General features: G+C 44.8%; 1 protein-coding gene across 1 annotated transcript; it reads right to left on the bottom strand.

Moving 5' to 3' along the window:
• Positions 1–341: 341 nt before the first annotated feature.
• On the bottom strand, positions 342–15,707 carry LOC115328415 (queuine tRNA-ribosyltransferase catalytic subunit 1). The gene is made up of 8 exons (XM_029989612.4): positions 15,471–15,707; positions 15,191–15,259; positions 13,550–13,767; positions 12,713–12,828; positions 12,200–12,338; positions 11,151–11,226; positions 1,297–1,491; positions 342–953 (listed from the first exon to the last, which is right to left on the bottom strand). The coding sequence occupies exons 1-8, from the start codon at positions 15,693–15,695 to the stop codon at positions 804–806; spliced, it is 1,188 nt and encodes a 395-aa protein (XP_029845472.4). The 5' UTR covers positions 15,696–15,707; the 3' UTR covers positions 342–803.
• Positions 15,708–15,811: the final 104 nt, after the last annotated feature.

The raw sequence follows: 15,811 nt of genomic DNA, 5'->3' as shown, positions 1-15,811 counted from the left end.
CTCTCCATTCAAAATATCTAGGGTAACATTCCCACAAATCTGTTATAAATGATTATACATCAATTGAAGGCATGTCATGGGTATCACATATGAACAAGGATTTCCTCTGTGGTTCCCAAGATGCAAACAAAACTTAAGTGAATACAAAAACAATGGGAGCTTTTACATCACATTTTAAAGTGTCATAAATAGAGAAACATTTTCTCTAATATGCACTGGCATTTTATGGACTATCGTGAATGAAGTGACTCTGCTGCACTGAAAATGCAGGTGAGCTCGTACATGATCCTCCACGATTTACCCGACACAAGGAAAGTAAATTAACAGACAGGCACAACCAATGCCTCGAACTTCCCATTTTTTTTATTTCCTAAGAGAATAAATAGAACACCCTCGCATCACTTTGAACAATACAAAAAAAGCACCCCAAAATCTGCTAAAATTGCAAACAAAAAATACACAAATAAAGACGCAATTGAGAAGCAGGACCTTATTTTGGTTTTTTCTTTAAAAACTAAGAACCCTAGCTATAAGCCAAAAAAGATGTGTGCCATGCACTAAAATCCCCCAAATGCATTTCCAAGAGGCCATATTCTCAGTGGGCGATTCCGCCCAATGGCGATCCTGCTGCCAAAGTTAATATGCTCGGCATCAACCACTTTGTGCTAAGCCGTCAAGGCTAGCACAAGACGAAGTCACATGCTCTCGCAGCAGTGTGGAGCTACGGCACTGTGGAAGCTACGCTATCCTCGGCAGTGTTTCACAAAACAGTTGATTCCAAGTATGGGGTCCTTTCATACTTTTCAGTCCAGGGTGATGCCAACAGAAGAGAGAGCTTGGACCGCCCAGGCTGGATAGTCGCCCCCCGGGAAATAGATGCTCATGAAGCCTTTTACGAAGTCCACGAAAGTGCCGGCCTTGATGTTGTCCCGGATACTCTTCATCAGCCTCATCTGAAAGCCAGAAAGCGAGGTAGACACACGCAAGGATCACACCAATGTCCAGCTTATCCTACGAGCCGTTGGCATCGGGTAATAATAATGCCGAAAACCTTCAAAGCCTATTGCTGCGTGCAAGTCACATTTCATTCACAGCCATTTGGGACTAAGGCGGTCCTAAAATGTAACATCAGCATGAAACACCCAAGTTCTTTCTTTCTTTGAAATTTGAAACATTCAGGAACGGCATAAGTGAGCGGGCCACGAAAAATGAAACCAAACTTTTTCTTTTGAGGACTTTCAAGGGGGACCATTGAGGTCCTTCCTTCCTAAAATCGATAAGTTTTGCTTGGCTTGCCTGGAAGTTGACATTGTGAACCGACACCAGATGGCAAGCCACAGTCTCCTGCTTGACGATGCGGTGCAGGTAGGCTCGGGTGTAGTGTCGGCAGGTGGAGCACGGGCAGTCCTCCTCGATCGGGCGGAAGTCGTTGCGGAACTCAGTGCCCTTGAGATGCAGCTGTCCTCCCAAGACCAGAGCACTGCCAAACCTCTGAAGAAACAAATTATAGATCATTAACCATGCTGAATTAACCTCAGACTCGGGTAGAGAAGAGACATCAAAATGTAGAAGAGACAGAAAATAGACAGGATGACGCCTCAAAGTCAGCTAACTCGTTTTATTTAGTTTACCTCCTTATATAGTCTAAACGTCAAGGCCATCTCCACCAACACAAAAGGATGAAGTCTATACAGTTCAAGCGCCACAGCCTCCCTCACAGAATGTGAGAATGTGGACAACCTTACAGGTCGACATGATAAGGCAACATTTATCCTCCTTCAAACTTGAACAAAAGGATGTCTCTCCCGTTCTATTCTAAACACAGTTCCCACTTTTGCATCAAAAGACGCCCCGCCCCCTCCATCTACTACCAACAGAAAAACACCAAAACGACCTTCGGGCCAACACACGTCAAAAACCAAAACAGCAAAAATAAAATAAAAATCACAATCAGGGGCTTCCCAATTCACACTTCAAAATACACAACAAACAAAACGACATTACATTTTTGAAGAGCTTTTTGAATTGCTTCCGAGCTGTAGCGAAGTTTGACTTATACAATTGCCTAGAGATTTTATCTGCACAGTCTCCTTTAACACTCTTTTTACATCGTTCCTCTCTTTGTGTATGATTTCAGTCTCTGCCCAGAGCACTGTGCAGTTGTTACATTCATGGATATGTTTTGTGATTTACGAGTTTTGTGCATTGTTCTTCACATTTCTTTTATGTTTGTTTAATCTGTCATTGATGCAGCGTGACATCTGTCCTACATTCTTAAACCCACACTCCAATGGTATTTTATACACAACACTACTCTCGCAACATACCAATTTTTCGGCATGTTGCGATGTTGGGGGTATTAGGTGGAGAGGGCATCTTGTGAATCAGAAATGGGAACTGTGTTTAGAAGAGAAGGGGAAAGAGATCCTTTTGAACAAGTTTGAAGGAGGACGGATGTTGCCTTATCGCGTTGACTTGTAACGTTGTCCACATTCTTACATTGTGCAATGTAGACTGTGGTGCTTGAACTGTATAGACTTCATCCTTTTGTGTTGGGGGGATGGCCTTGAGATTGAGGCTGTATAAGGAGGTGGGCTAAATAAACAAGTTAAGGCTGCGGTCCCACGGCGGCCATGACATATGACGCTTTCAGCACGTTTTCGAAATGCGATCGTGGCGTGTTCAAGCTTGCTAAAATTATGTGTTATATATCACCTTGTAGTGTACAACATTATCTTTTATCTGATGTAGGATTTGTTTTCCTACTGCAAAAAGCTAATTCAGAGGGCACTCGCGAACATTGACCTTTTCGGCAAAACATGGTTTCGTAGTACAGTGGTACAGGGTGCACTATTGGAGCAATTTCTTTCTAATTTTAAAATGTTATAGAAGAAGAGTGCGTTCATTGTCAACGGAGGCCATTTTTTCGTTTTTTATTTTATTTTGACAGATATTTACTTTAGAAAAATTGACTTTGCGGAAGCACTTCAGTCGCGAAGTTTTGGGCGCCTACTCGGTCATTTTATTTGAAACTTTTTACATCAGTTTGTAATTATGGTCGAAAGAGTTACGCTAAATTTCATTGTAATATGGCTTAAACTTTTTTCGGAATGCTCACGTGAAAAGTGACAAAAACCGTTAATTTTGGCAAACTTCATTTGGTAGTACAGTGGTACAGCGCTTAGGGATTGGCACACATGAATAAAATTGTAGGCCCGCAAAGAAAAACATATTCTGCTTTGCAAAGCGAGGCCCTTTTTCTAAATTTCACTTTTGATTTTCCATAAAAAAAGTTTGAATATAGGTGAAATCACGTATTTGTTGATAGTCAAAAACGAGTATTTTGACCCCTTTTGGCAGACATTTAGGCCGATTTTTTAGTATTAAATGGAGATTACTGTTCCAGGTCCTGATTATTAGCCCACATTTTCACTAATCGAGCCTATTTATTAAAAAGAATCATAAAACACACAGAAAACACAAATTGGATGTCTGGTTGCGCCCTCTATGTGGCGGTGGCTTAAATGTGACTACGCGAGGTTCAGGAAACTGCCGAGGATGGCGCTGATTCCAGCTGTGGTTGCCAGCTTCGGAAACTGGTTGTACACTTGGCTTCTTCCGTTTCTTGAAAAATAACGTGCTGGAAAACTTGGTCGAAACTCGTGAGGTCCTTTATAACACGGTACTTTCTGCTAATATAGCTTTTAGGAAGAATTTCAGTCGCTTTCATATTGTTAAACGATTTTTTTTTTATGCGAGGCTCCACCGGTTCAGTTTGCTGAATAAATTGTTCACGGAATCGATATCGAAGTTTCAAATTACCGAAGTGCCAAAATCGCCAGTTCTGCGTAGATACGCAGCGTGACGCACGTGCTTCTGGTGCGTGTGCACGTACGTGTTTGCTGCGTAGTTCTTCGGTTGCTGCGAGTTTTCGCGTATTTATTGTGCACTGCTTACCTCCGTCTGCGCACGCATCTCATCCTTGTAACTACCCCTGCTTTGTTTGCCTAGAGTGAAGTTTGTGTCTGTCTTTTCGTTCCGTTCACTGACTAAGCTCGTGTCGGTGTCCTTCCTACTGGCTGCTGTTCGTGTTTGCGTACCGTGTGTGTCGCTTTGATTACTAGGTCCCCTGCTTATGGGGTGGAGCAAGCGGTGGGCGTCGCGCCAGGTGTGGGTCGTGATTGGGGAAACAGCTTAGCAGCCGACGCCGACTTCGGCGCGTTTCTCCTGCGCGCGCGCGTACTGTCATTGATATCGCTACTTCGCGCCGTGACGATGCGCTGATCTCAACCTCGTTGGCTGATCTACAGGCCGGTCGGCGCTCGCGTGATATTGTTGAAAATTCTCGAGCGTGTATTTACGTTTCGAAAGCCATAATAGAATTAAAGTGGACATTTGGCCGGCAGCCGGCATACCGTGGCTCTGAAAACAGATTGCTAGGAGTGCCCTCTCATTCGCTGGTACCACGCTGGGTGCGCAGTCCGTGCTTCTGGCCTCCCCGGCCGCCCAAATGCGTTTTTCTGATGCTTGTTTTGTTTTCAGTAAACAGACAATAGATTCCTGCTGATATTCTCCTTTATAATCTTCACTCTTGACAACTCTTTAGTGTTGGAAGGAACTCCGTCAAATTTGACGATAATGCATGTGTAAGTACAACTGAACCTCATAGTTGCAAGAATACTTTTCCTGGATTGTCTGCATTAGAGTGCCTCCATGTGCGCTTCGCGCACATGAAGGCTCCCTAGTCTGCACCTTTCTGATAATATGATCGGTCTCCATAAATTGCACTTCCCCGCTTCGGGAGCACGGCCAGCGGTGGTTCTCTGTCGGTCATCGAACCTCACACACGTGAAGCGTTGTCAAAGCTGTGATATACCGGGCGTTTTATTATTCTGTTTTGTTTTGTTTTGTTTTTTTTTGCTGAATGAAATTATACTTTTGGTATTCCCGGGGATAACATTATCGGCTGCGGCGGACGTAAAGGAACGAGCGTAAATTGACAGTTAGTGGCCTAATAAACTAATATTTGCCATTCGCGAACGCTGGAGAGGGGGCGACCTCCTCTCCCCCGTTCGCTCCGCTGAAGTGGAACAGGGTGGGAGGAGCTCCCACTTCGTTCTTGACCTGTCACCGACTACAGTTGCGAATTCCACTTGTCATTTTGGAACGATGACGAGATAGAGCTGAGTCATGTATTGCGTTCTCTGAGATGAAGAACGCAATGCGCGCGGAGTTGCTCCACGTATGCACCAGTCACCAGTAAAAACGACCTGTCCTCCGAGGAGGTCGAGCGAGACGCCGGCTGACATGGGGGTCGGTCACCTCACCGTCACCACCGTCTACCGTGCCTTCAAAAACACGGGGCGCAATATGTTTCTGCAGTATAACAAAAAATTGAACAAACAAGGTGCAAACTTTCATTTTTTTCCTAAGTGTGGTTTGCAGGGCTGAACCGAATACAAAAACGATACGCCGTGCTGGGATGACGTCGACTACAATGGTACACGATCATAACAAGAGCACAAATCCTGCCACGTTATTTTGCTACAGTGATAAGAGCATATATATCTTTGTCCGCGATGCGGCAACAGAGACATTATTTCCAAATTAGAGTTCGAAGTTAGCCTTCGATGCTAGCACTGACCAACTCACTTCACTCACAGGGTGAAAACGTGAAACTTTGTATCATTCGGACAGAGATCGAAAAATAACACGCACCGCTTCAACTTGGACACCCCAAAATAATTAACTGTAGTGGATCGCACGCAAAAGCTTCGCGTACGCAATAAAATTGCCGGTCAGAAGTACGGTTCCGCAAACAAAATCAACATATGAGTCATCAAATTATGAAGAAAAACCAGGTGTGAGCGTGCCAAAAATATTCGACAATTATTGTTGTCAATATTTGTTTTTCTATCCACGTGCTTATGTCGCAGTGGAAAGCCGTGAAACTCCCTATAAAATTATTTTGGGCAGTGTTTCCGACGGTGCTCGCTCGATCGTAAAATGCCGCTTTGTTGCTACTTTGGCGAATCAAACAAGGAAGCCACGTTCACCTACAATGCCCTGTCCACAAGAAAGGAAATCGAAATTTTCGCTTCGTTTTCTTTTTTTTTTATATATTCTTCTCTTCTGCACGATATAGCCATATAGGGTATGAATTATTATCCTTCCCTGTACTCTCGCTGCGACGAACAGTCCGATAAACGAGTCACCCTATGACAAAGATGGGGGTCCCGAAAATCTCCTAAAATCGTGTTTGTTCTCAGAGACACATCCGTGTGTAAGAAAAACCGTGGCCCTCTCCACGAAGTACGGACATATTTGATAAATAGCGTTGACTTGAGGTTGAACTTTTCATTTGCTTTGTAAACACAAGCGTGACGTCACGTGCGCATCCCACGCGACCCGACTGAAGTCTGAACTGGTGTACTATGTGTGGACAATAGGGCATTATTTTGACTTCCCGGCCGCGACGACCTTGGCGAGGGAGGACAGATGGGGGTCCCGAAAATCCTAGAATCGTGGTTTGTTCGCAGGGACACACACATCCGTGTGTAACAAAAAACGCGGCCCTCTCCACGAAGCTTACACAGGCATTGTTGTGTGACTACTGAAGATGCCTCCCGCAAGGGAGGCGAAACTGGTCAGAACCTCAGCTTGGGCGAGTTGGTTATTCATGATTCATGGAGGCGTTTATTCATGGAGGCGTTTATTCATGGAGGCGAAACGTCTAGTGAAATTGTTTTTTCCTGTTCTGTGAAATCGGTGCTTTTATTTTAATTATGTTACCAGTCGGCCTGTGTGACCAGTGCTCATTTGAAGAATCGCCTTTGTCTTTTTTGAACCCTAACAAAAACACCCTCATAAGATTTTTTTTTTACTGTTCGGCTACGTTGGCATAGCCTATAATCGACATAATTTTTGCGAAAGCCTACTTTTATTTTATAATTATCTGTAACCATTTCTAATTGAAGAAGTGACAAGTATAATAATTATATTATGATTTCATATCAAAATTCGACGAACCGGGAGATGCGAAATTCGGTGAAACAGCTTTTCAAAAAAATATCCGGTGCCCGAAACTTGCTTATATTAAAATGTCTAACATGTGTATGTGTTCTAATACAGAAGATGAGTGCAATGTGGAAACTGAATGGCCTCACAAACAATTGTCAACGAGTTGGAATTTTTGATGAATTACCCTTTGTCGAGTCATCCTACTACCGATTGGCCTCTTCAATCAATTGCCCGTCGACAAATATTGTTGTTGGTTTATTTGCCATCTGCTGTAAGGGGAGAGTGTGGGGCTCGTCAAGCCGACATCTGCCAGCATTTTCATCACGCCTCCAGCGCCTGTACCGACTGACGCCGACGAGTTGGCCTAGAAATAAATAGCCACGGACTATACTATAGCCGCTAAATATCTCTACGCGAACATGATTTGTTTTCAAAGGGGCACCCGCCTGTCGGTGCTTCTTTGAATTATACATACGTCACGGTCAAAACGTTCCGCAGCTAATGAGTGAAGGCCGACCAACCTATTTTGTCCAAATGTCCGTGTATGGGGGATGAGAATGCCACTGCGTCAAAGGCAAGACGTGTGCGAGCGTCGCTAAAAATAGAGACCACTATCGATGTTTTAGTATACATGGTTTCATTCTTAGTCAGAGCGCAAACAGAGGTTGGATGTCACGAAAACACATACACAAAGACAAAAAGCACTTTATCACGGCGCATTGTATGAGTTGTTATATTAGTGGGTGGAATTACCCAAACAAAGATAGTGAACGCCGTGGCGTTTAGGTGTTGAGCTGTTGGTGATGCTTGATCGGCGCAATGTGTCAGTCGAGCTCCAACTGAGGGTGATATGAGGCGGGGCAGCTCTGTGGTTTTACTTGTTGTGTTGCATAGTTAGTTTCGGCCGTCAGCAAATAGTGAAAAATATCTATCTACCTATCTCTCTCTCTATATATATATATATATATATATATATATATATATATATATATATATATATACAAAGGCAAAAATGCGTACTGTCAGAGTTACTAATTCGAAGTTTACTACGACGTTTCGAGCGGGGACCACTCTTCATCACCTAATGAAGAACGGTCCCCGCTCGAAACGTCGGAATAAACTTCGAATTAATAACTCCGACAGTACGCATTTTTGACTTTTTATTTATTTATATATATATATATATATATATATATATATATATATATATATATATATATATATATACATTTTACTAATACAATGTCTGGACATTTACACTTACCAAGTAACCATTTTCAGCTGTGATTTGAGACTGTGTTGCGCTTATCCCGCTCTTATTTATTTAGTTTTTGTTTCTCTTGTTTCTGGCCTTTTTAGTATAGGCTTCCACCAGCTCGCTTGCGCGTGAACTCTAATTTCAAGTGAAACAAGTTTGTAAATTAGGGCGACACTATATAGGTTTGAAATCCTATACCAATTTTATTGCCATTTGGTGAGCCACGTACGAATTTTGAAATATATCTTTTCATCCAAATAATCGATTAGTAAATCGAATAGCGATTCGGACGAATTTACTACGGCGGGAAGAACGAATTTGCAAATCTCATGGCAATTAGGAAATTTCAGCCATCCTTGGTTTCCGATTGGTCGCGCTCAGTAGCGGCTCCCTCCGCACAGAGTAGCCTCGAGTCAGAATTCGCGGAGTCTCTACTGACCGGCCAAAAAAGTGCGGCGCTTCAACTGCTCCCGCCCAGACGACTTGATGTATTTGTATACGCCCATGACATCGGCCGCGATCGGCGATTGAGGTTCCGTTAGCCGACGCAAGCGTCAGCGGACGTCTCATATTTCCATACTCTCATTTAACCACAGAAACAAAAACAAGAACAAAAAAATCATCCAGTTCATGCTCACTATGTTCACCACTGACAAGATAGTCGGTAGTTTACGAGTTTCCGTGCAAAGCCGATCAAAACGAGGCACCAGATCAACTTTTACGGCTGCCATCAGGAAAGATCTGGCTTGTCGCGTTCCCTCAACGTCACTCCGAATATTGTTTGTGCCCCACGCACCATCCTCTTGTAGCAATATTTTTATTGTCCCCATGTGATTTCTTTTTTATGTTCTTACTGGTGTTTGATCATAATTCGGTCATTGAAATAGTTTTTGCTGCCGACCCTACCATTATTTTGACCCTCTGGCAGCAAAGGAATATTATGCCGGCATTACACACGAAATAAGAATGTAGACACTCCGTCCCATATCTCAAATTACATCACAACGTGTTTACACAACTGTGCAGAGGTACGATGAGCAGGGTCTGAGAAAATATTAGTTTCAGTATTTTCAAAAGAGCGACGAAACAAAATAAAGAAAGGACCGCCAATCGGCAGCGCGTGCAAGCAGAGGCAGTAGTGACAGGAAGCGCGAGGTGTGTCTTTCGTACGGCCGGCATCAACTCACGCACTGTCTGAAGATGTACTCTGTTTTACTCGTAGGATTGCAACGCTGCGGAATGTAGGCGTGTGATTTCAGAAAGCGCGTCCTACCATTTCTACGCGCGAGTGCTCCTGCAACCCAAGCATTGTATACAGTTACGTCCTCGCGCCCGTGCCTTGGCCAGCCCCGTACACAACTTATGCAGTATCGAAAAGGCATAGTTCAAAATTGACGGTCCCACTTTTCCATACCACTTCAAAACCCCATCTCGCTCAAATCACTTGGCAGCCGGACAATTTTGGCAGGGGGCCTCAAGTTGGGGATTATCCGGTACATTGTCCTCCCAACAATGAACGTGGGCGCGACGCGCCAGAGGGTGAACACGTGAAAGGAGGGGCGTAAGAGTGGAGAAGGAAACTCAAGGTCGCAAGCGACGGGAAAAAGGGTTTCGAAATTGGCGCGCAGGTTTTGCAGCATTTGCTCATACGGACAGCCAACGCCGCCCTGGTGGTTCAACTAATGTTTTGTTCAAGATGGCCGCCGTGGTACCGCAGCCTTAACCGAGTTTGAGGCGCCATCCTGTCTATTTTTTGTCTCTTCGACATTGTCATGTTTCTTCTCTACCCCAGTCTCAGATTAATTCAACGTGGTTAATAGTATTCACCAGCTTGCCTGCACCCTTACCATATTAAATTATAAACGTTAGATTTTTAGAAAGCGTGAGACCATTATGGTAAAAATGGTTCACACTGAAGATAAAAATATCTATTTTGTACAGTGCAACCGTTAGCCTGGTGCATAGTGTTGATATGCAAACGCACACCTGCATGACGTCTGTCCAGAGTGAAACGGTCAGGCATGAAGACCGAACGCAAAATCCCTGGATTCTGCTGTGAGAGTTTTCGCTCCATGTGCTCCAAGCGGTGGTGCACCAATATGCTTGGCAACCATGTTGCGATAACTTTAGTCTGCCAAGTGTGCGTGTAATACACATGAAGCAGGGTTCTCCCCACGGTGGGTGGCAGTGGCTCTGCCGCCCACTTCTTAGACTGGCCGCCCACCGCTCCGACTGACTGCCCACCGCTCCAACTGACCGCCCACCACTAAATTTTTTTTTATGCCACGGGATGACGATGCGAATTTGCCTGCGCACATGGCTGCAGACTGTCGCCGTTGTACTCAGCAGGTCCGCGCACCGCCATGTTATCGTTTGCTATTGCATTGCTGACTCCCGCCACTGCCACACTGCTTCAAACAAACAGCGCGAGCGCTCAGCATGTTTCTTTTTTTTTTTTTTTTTTCTTTCTCTATCTCAACGGTGCGCCGCCGGCAGTGCCCGGGGGGGGGGGGGGGGAATGGCAATAAACAGACGCGACAAATCCCCCCCCCCCCCCCCCCCCCAAAGAAGAACGAACGCGTGCGTGCCCCCCCTCCCCCCCCCCCCCCCTTCCCCCTCCCCCGGATAATGTCCACCCCTCAGAAATTCCTGGGGAGAGCCCTGACATGGAGATATCCCATTTTCATCTAGAAGTATCAAAGGCACACAAAGCATCCAGCATATGTCCACGTCGCCACAAAGACCTACCCTCAACTTCGACAAAGTTATTTGCCAACTTTAGGCGAGGGCTTGATCGGTATTTTAAGACAAACATTTGGGTTGATTATCTGTGCCCAATGCATGAGTACTAAAATGAACAGGAGGAACTCACGGCAGTCCTTGTGGGGAAGACACAGTCAAACATGTCACAGCCCAGTGCACTGCATACAACCAAGTCAACTGCAAAGCTGCAAGGAAAATGAGCAATCCAATGTGATTTGAAGTCTTTACATGGTGAAGACTTCACCACCGATTCAAAGTAAAATAGCAAAATGCCTAAAAGATGCTGTTACGAACAGAAAATATAGGCTCTACCCAAGCGCAAGATTTGACATTATAGTTTCCACATCTTAAGGGTATGGAACCAAACTAGCAGCTCTAAATAAGCTTTCTGATAGAAAATTAGGTGCACGTAAGAAAAATAAAGCCATTTAGAAAAGAGAAGAGATTACTGTAACAATGTGGCGACCATATTTGCTGGTGCTGCAGTTAAGCGAGTAGCCTGGATAAAAATGTCTTTAATCCATGATGGCAGACCGGTGCCAGACAAGTGAACATTGTCGTTGTTCTTTTAGCCCTAGTTCCTAACAATTATTTCCTGAAGGTGGCCTATATTAAAGAACCTTAATGTGTATGCATTTGTCTTTGGGAGGTGACATCAGGCATGGTGCTTCTTTAATTTCTTTGCTTTGGAAGATGTCAAAAAGCATCTATTGGTTTAAAGATTGACTTAGAGTATTGTCTTCAGCTGGGAAGAAAACTGGCTCCCAGTTTCTTTATCTCCCTTCCCCCTCACACTTTTCTCTCCTCCTCTCCCTACAGGAGCAGGTCTCAGAGCTACGTCCCACAGAAAGGAGGGTCTCCTTTTTTCTCGAATGGAAAGAAGGAATTGAGGGAGTCTCCTCCTTCTCGGCTGCTCGTTGGCCTTTAAGCTTTTTGTATCTTTCCCGTGATCGCATGCTGTCAGCATTGGGTAAAAAAAAGAGTAACCACCCCAAAGAGAGCACTGGGGCACTTTAACCAACATCATTCAAGCCCAAAATTAATGCGTTCTTAATCATACTTTGCCAAATTAACAGCACTTTATAGCCAGTGGGACCTTCACTACACAAATGATAGACCATGAAGTAACTGCCAGAATGTGTGGCCGAAGGCGCTCACCCCACTCCCATGAGATAACGGGGCTTGCCCTTGGGCAGCAGATTGGTGCTGATGTCCACCATGGGCCAGAACTCCTCCTTGCTCTCCCCGCCACTGAGCCCTCCAATGGCGTATCCAGCAACGTCTCGTTTCAAGAGCTCTGCACCGGAGAGACAAGTTTTTGCCATGTTGTGTTAAGGGTTGCTCAGGCAAGTAGTACAGTCGACACAAATATGAAAAGCTCAATCTCTACTTAGCATGAAGTAAAGTAAGGTACTGTAAACGGGTTTCACAGCTGACCCCCTCATCTATTCATCACCATTCACTAATAGTGCATCCTACATTTATCCAACAGCCCCTCCTATCTATTTTACATCTATACTACATTCATCACATCCATTTTACATCCATCACATCTATACTAGATCCATGATGTCCATCCTACATCCCTCACACTATTCTTTTTACAAAGCAAGTCCATCAAGGAAGTTGTGCGTGACAGAGGTTGCCCGCACACACACACGGCTGACTTACCCAAAGCGCACTGTGTCCGCAGTTTGGCGTCCAGACCTCCCTGCACAATGGGGAAGATGTTCTGTGTTGCAGCATTCTTGTGAGCTGATCTGCAGCGGTCCAACCACCGGATTGTCCTAGAATGAACAAAGAAGAAAATTATCATGTAACCAGAATAACTATGTTGCATGAAAAATTCAGCAATCATGTGTTAATCAACAGTACAGTCACAGCAATAGACTCGCTTTTGTTTCTTCTTTATTCCGGAGCGCGTGAAAGCACGTCTCAAGGCACGAGCATTTGGCATTGACAATGCTACAACATTTTGTTACCGGCTACTCTTCTTTTTCAGAGAGTGCGTGCAGTGGGCATCAGGTAATACAAACACAAAATAGACATCTGACCGTTTTGTTCCGAACACTTTTGTTTCTTTTTTTTGTTCCGGAGCATGTGAAAGCACGTCTCAAGGCACGAGCATTTGATATTGACAGTGCTACAGCAACATTTTCTTACAGGCTATTTTTCCATTTCAGAGAGCGTGGCAGTAGGCAAAATGTACTAGAAAAACCCCCAACTTTAGAGCAGGTTGTTAACATTGTGGCATAGCCCAGTGGCTACACCTCCGCTTTGAACGCAGCGGACCCAGGTCTGATTCCCGCAGGTGGCAGGCAATCTTTTTTGACGATTTGGCAACACCGACGGACACCCTACGACGCCATCTACAACATCAACGACGACGACTACTACTACAATATCAACATCAACAACCACAACGTCAACAACGGACGCCGTTTCCAGTGGTGGGAAAAGCCCACAACAGCTATCACTGTAAAAAGGAAATGCCAGAATGAGAGGCACCTGTGCATGGCTTCCTCCACCCTGGGTCCAGAGATTGTGCTGCTGACGACGTCATCCAGCTGCATCATGATGTCGGCATGGATGGTGTTCTGGATCTCTGTGGACTTTTCGGGGCTCAGCATGATTTCCCGCTCGTCGTACGGGGACACAAATCGAACACCTTCCTCCGTCACCTCGCTCAGCTTCACCAGGGACACCATTTGAAATCCTCCGCTGTCCTTCAAGCCAAGGGAAGAAAGAACTCAATCATAGAAACATAAAGCTGCGATTGTTATATTTTTGACTAATTCTGTAACTGTCGTCAACCATTTTTTCTTTAAATTTTGTCACTGTCACCCAAACCAAAATAAACAAATTAGTCTTTAGTTGTTTAAACACCAGGAGTTTAGTCTGCCAGAGTATCACAACACTGTAATCCACTGTAGATGAAAACGGATGATAAGTGCACTTTGATAACAAAGAGGAGATTCAAAGACTGGTGGAAATAATTTAGGGAGAATTGAATGGCATACAATTAACTAGCACAGCTGGGGACAGGCAGGACAGAGGAAAATTGGGACTCCCTCCCACGTGGCTCCGGCTCCAAGTCTCAACCCTGTCTCCCAGTGGGCCCGGTGTTGGGGTAATGTCGACTAGGTTTCATCAGAGGAATATTGGCGACTGCTTCGCTGGGGGGAGGAGGCAAGGGGTGATGCTTTTAGTTTTTTTGCCCGGTCCCCCAAAAGTCATTCTAGTGATATCCCACACTACCTGGTGACAGTTACAAAATTGCAGAGGGGAAGCAAATTGGCTTAGAAGGGCGAGGGGAGGAATCATACTTTTGGTATTTAGTTTCTAGGCTAGGTGGAGCGAGCTACCGCCCATTAAAAAGGGTACAGCTATAAGCATCCCTCCATCCATGAGAAACTTAGCTAGTACAGTACAGTACGACCGGCACGACTGCTAACTTGAAGTCACTTACACGCATCATGGGATACACAACTGCACGCTGATACGACACTCATCCAGATCAAAATGGGCAGGGGTGGAGATTGAACCGAGGATCCCTGGGTTTTGCAGCGCAAGTTTTTGCTACACATGCTCTGAGCTGCAGTGCATTAACACATTGATCCCCCTTATTGTCACCCATTGAGGGCTTGTCACTGTGCAGTTCGGAGAAAAGAAAATGATACTGGAAGAGAGTGCTTAATACCATAAGCCGACTAATTTGCAGTTGTGTTTCGATCTATCAATTAAACCGCCATGTGTAGAATTGTTTTATGAGAAAAGCAGCAGACGCTAACTCCAGTCTCAGCCTTCGAGGCACACGGTGCCGTTCTAGGGTGGCCGCGTCCTCCTATTGTGCCGTCTTTTTCTTGTTGCTTTCGAAGCTTTTGTAGCAAGAAAAGTCTTCTCGAAAGGTCCTGGAGTCCACAATCCTGCTTTTTCAATTTTTTTTTTTTCGGTCGCGTTGTGTGATTGGCGGAGATCGCTGTGCATTGGTTTGGCAGCCGATCAACTACGACGACTTTCTTCGACCGTCGCAAGCTTCTTCAAGGCCAAATCAAATTCAGCTTCAGTAAGAATATTATTTTGCACTACAAACGAAAATCTGCGCCAAATACGTGGTCTTGTCGGTTGGCGAGAGACGAATATGCTTACGGTCAACAGAGCATTTTTCCATGACATGAACTTGTGGAGACCTCCGGCTTTCTTGAGAGTCTCGATCCCCTGAAAACAAAATCACACATGAGATCCAAGAAATCGAGACAGACGGAACATATGCCGGCTACCGCAAACTCCTTAGCTAAATTTTTATTTTTTCACATTCGAGCGTTACGATTGCAAAGTATAGTGCAAATAGAGTCACATTTAGCCCATTCCTCCCTATTCTCGGTGTGCTATTACCGCGCATTTTGGTGATCGTGAGAATCGCACTAACCGGTCGCATCCCGAGGTGATAAGTGTTCGCGAGGATCAAGTTGCATTTCTGGTTCTCGATCTGCTCGGGAGTCAAGCCCTTGAGGGTTCCTTGTGTGCCAACAGGCATAAAGACTGGTGTTTCGACAACGGCATGAGGGAGGGTCAGAATCGCTGTCCTCGCTTTAGAAACGCTACACTCTGCGACGATTTCAAACTGAAGCGCGTGCTTCAAGGGGGCTGCCATGTTGGCATACAAACTGAAAAGAACTTGGCTTGACTTGACTTGATTGCGTTGATTCTGAGGAACTCAGTGACCTTCTATTAATATTGAAACATTCAAAGGTTTACTAACAAATATAA

The sequence above is a fragment of the Ixodes scapularis genome, unplaced genomic scaffold, assembly GCF_016920785.2.
Source record: "Ixodes scapularis isolate PalLabHiFi unplaced genomic scaffold, ASM1692078v2 PGA_scaffold3__209_contigs__length_174095766, whole genome shotgun sequence".
NCBI lineage: Eukaryota > Metazoa > Arthropoda > Arachnida > Ixodida > Ixodidae > Ixodes > Ixodes scapularis.
This window is presented reverse-complemented; position numbering and strand designations above follow the sequence as displayed.

Bases quoted from the DNA above. Each gene is read 5' to 3' on its own strand.
- LOC115328415 (XM_029989612.4), bottom strand. From the start codon at position 15,695: ATGGCAGCCCCCTTGAAGCACGCGCTTCAGTTTGAAATCGTCGCAGAG. The intron at 1,492-11,150 runs GTGAGTTCCTCC...TTGTTTCTTCAG, and splicing joins TCTTCCCCACAAGGACTGCC to AGGTTTGGCAGTGCTCTGGT. The intron at 954-1,296 runs GCAAGCCAAGCA...TCTGGCTTTCAG, and splicing joins TTCACAATGTCAACTTCCAG to ATGAGGCTGATGAAGAGTAT.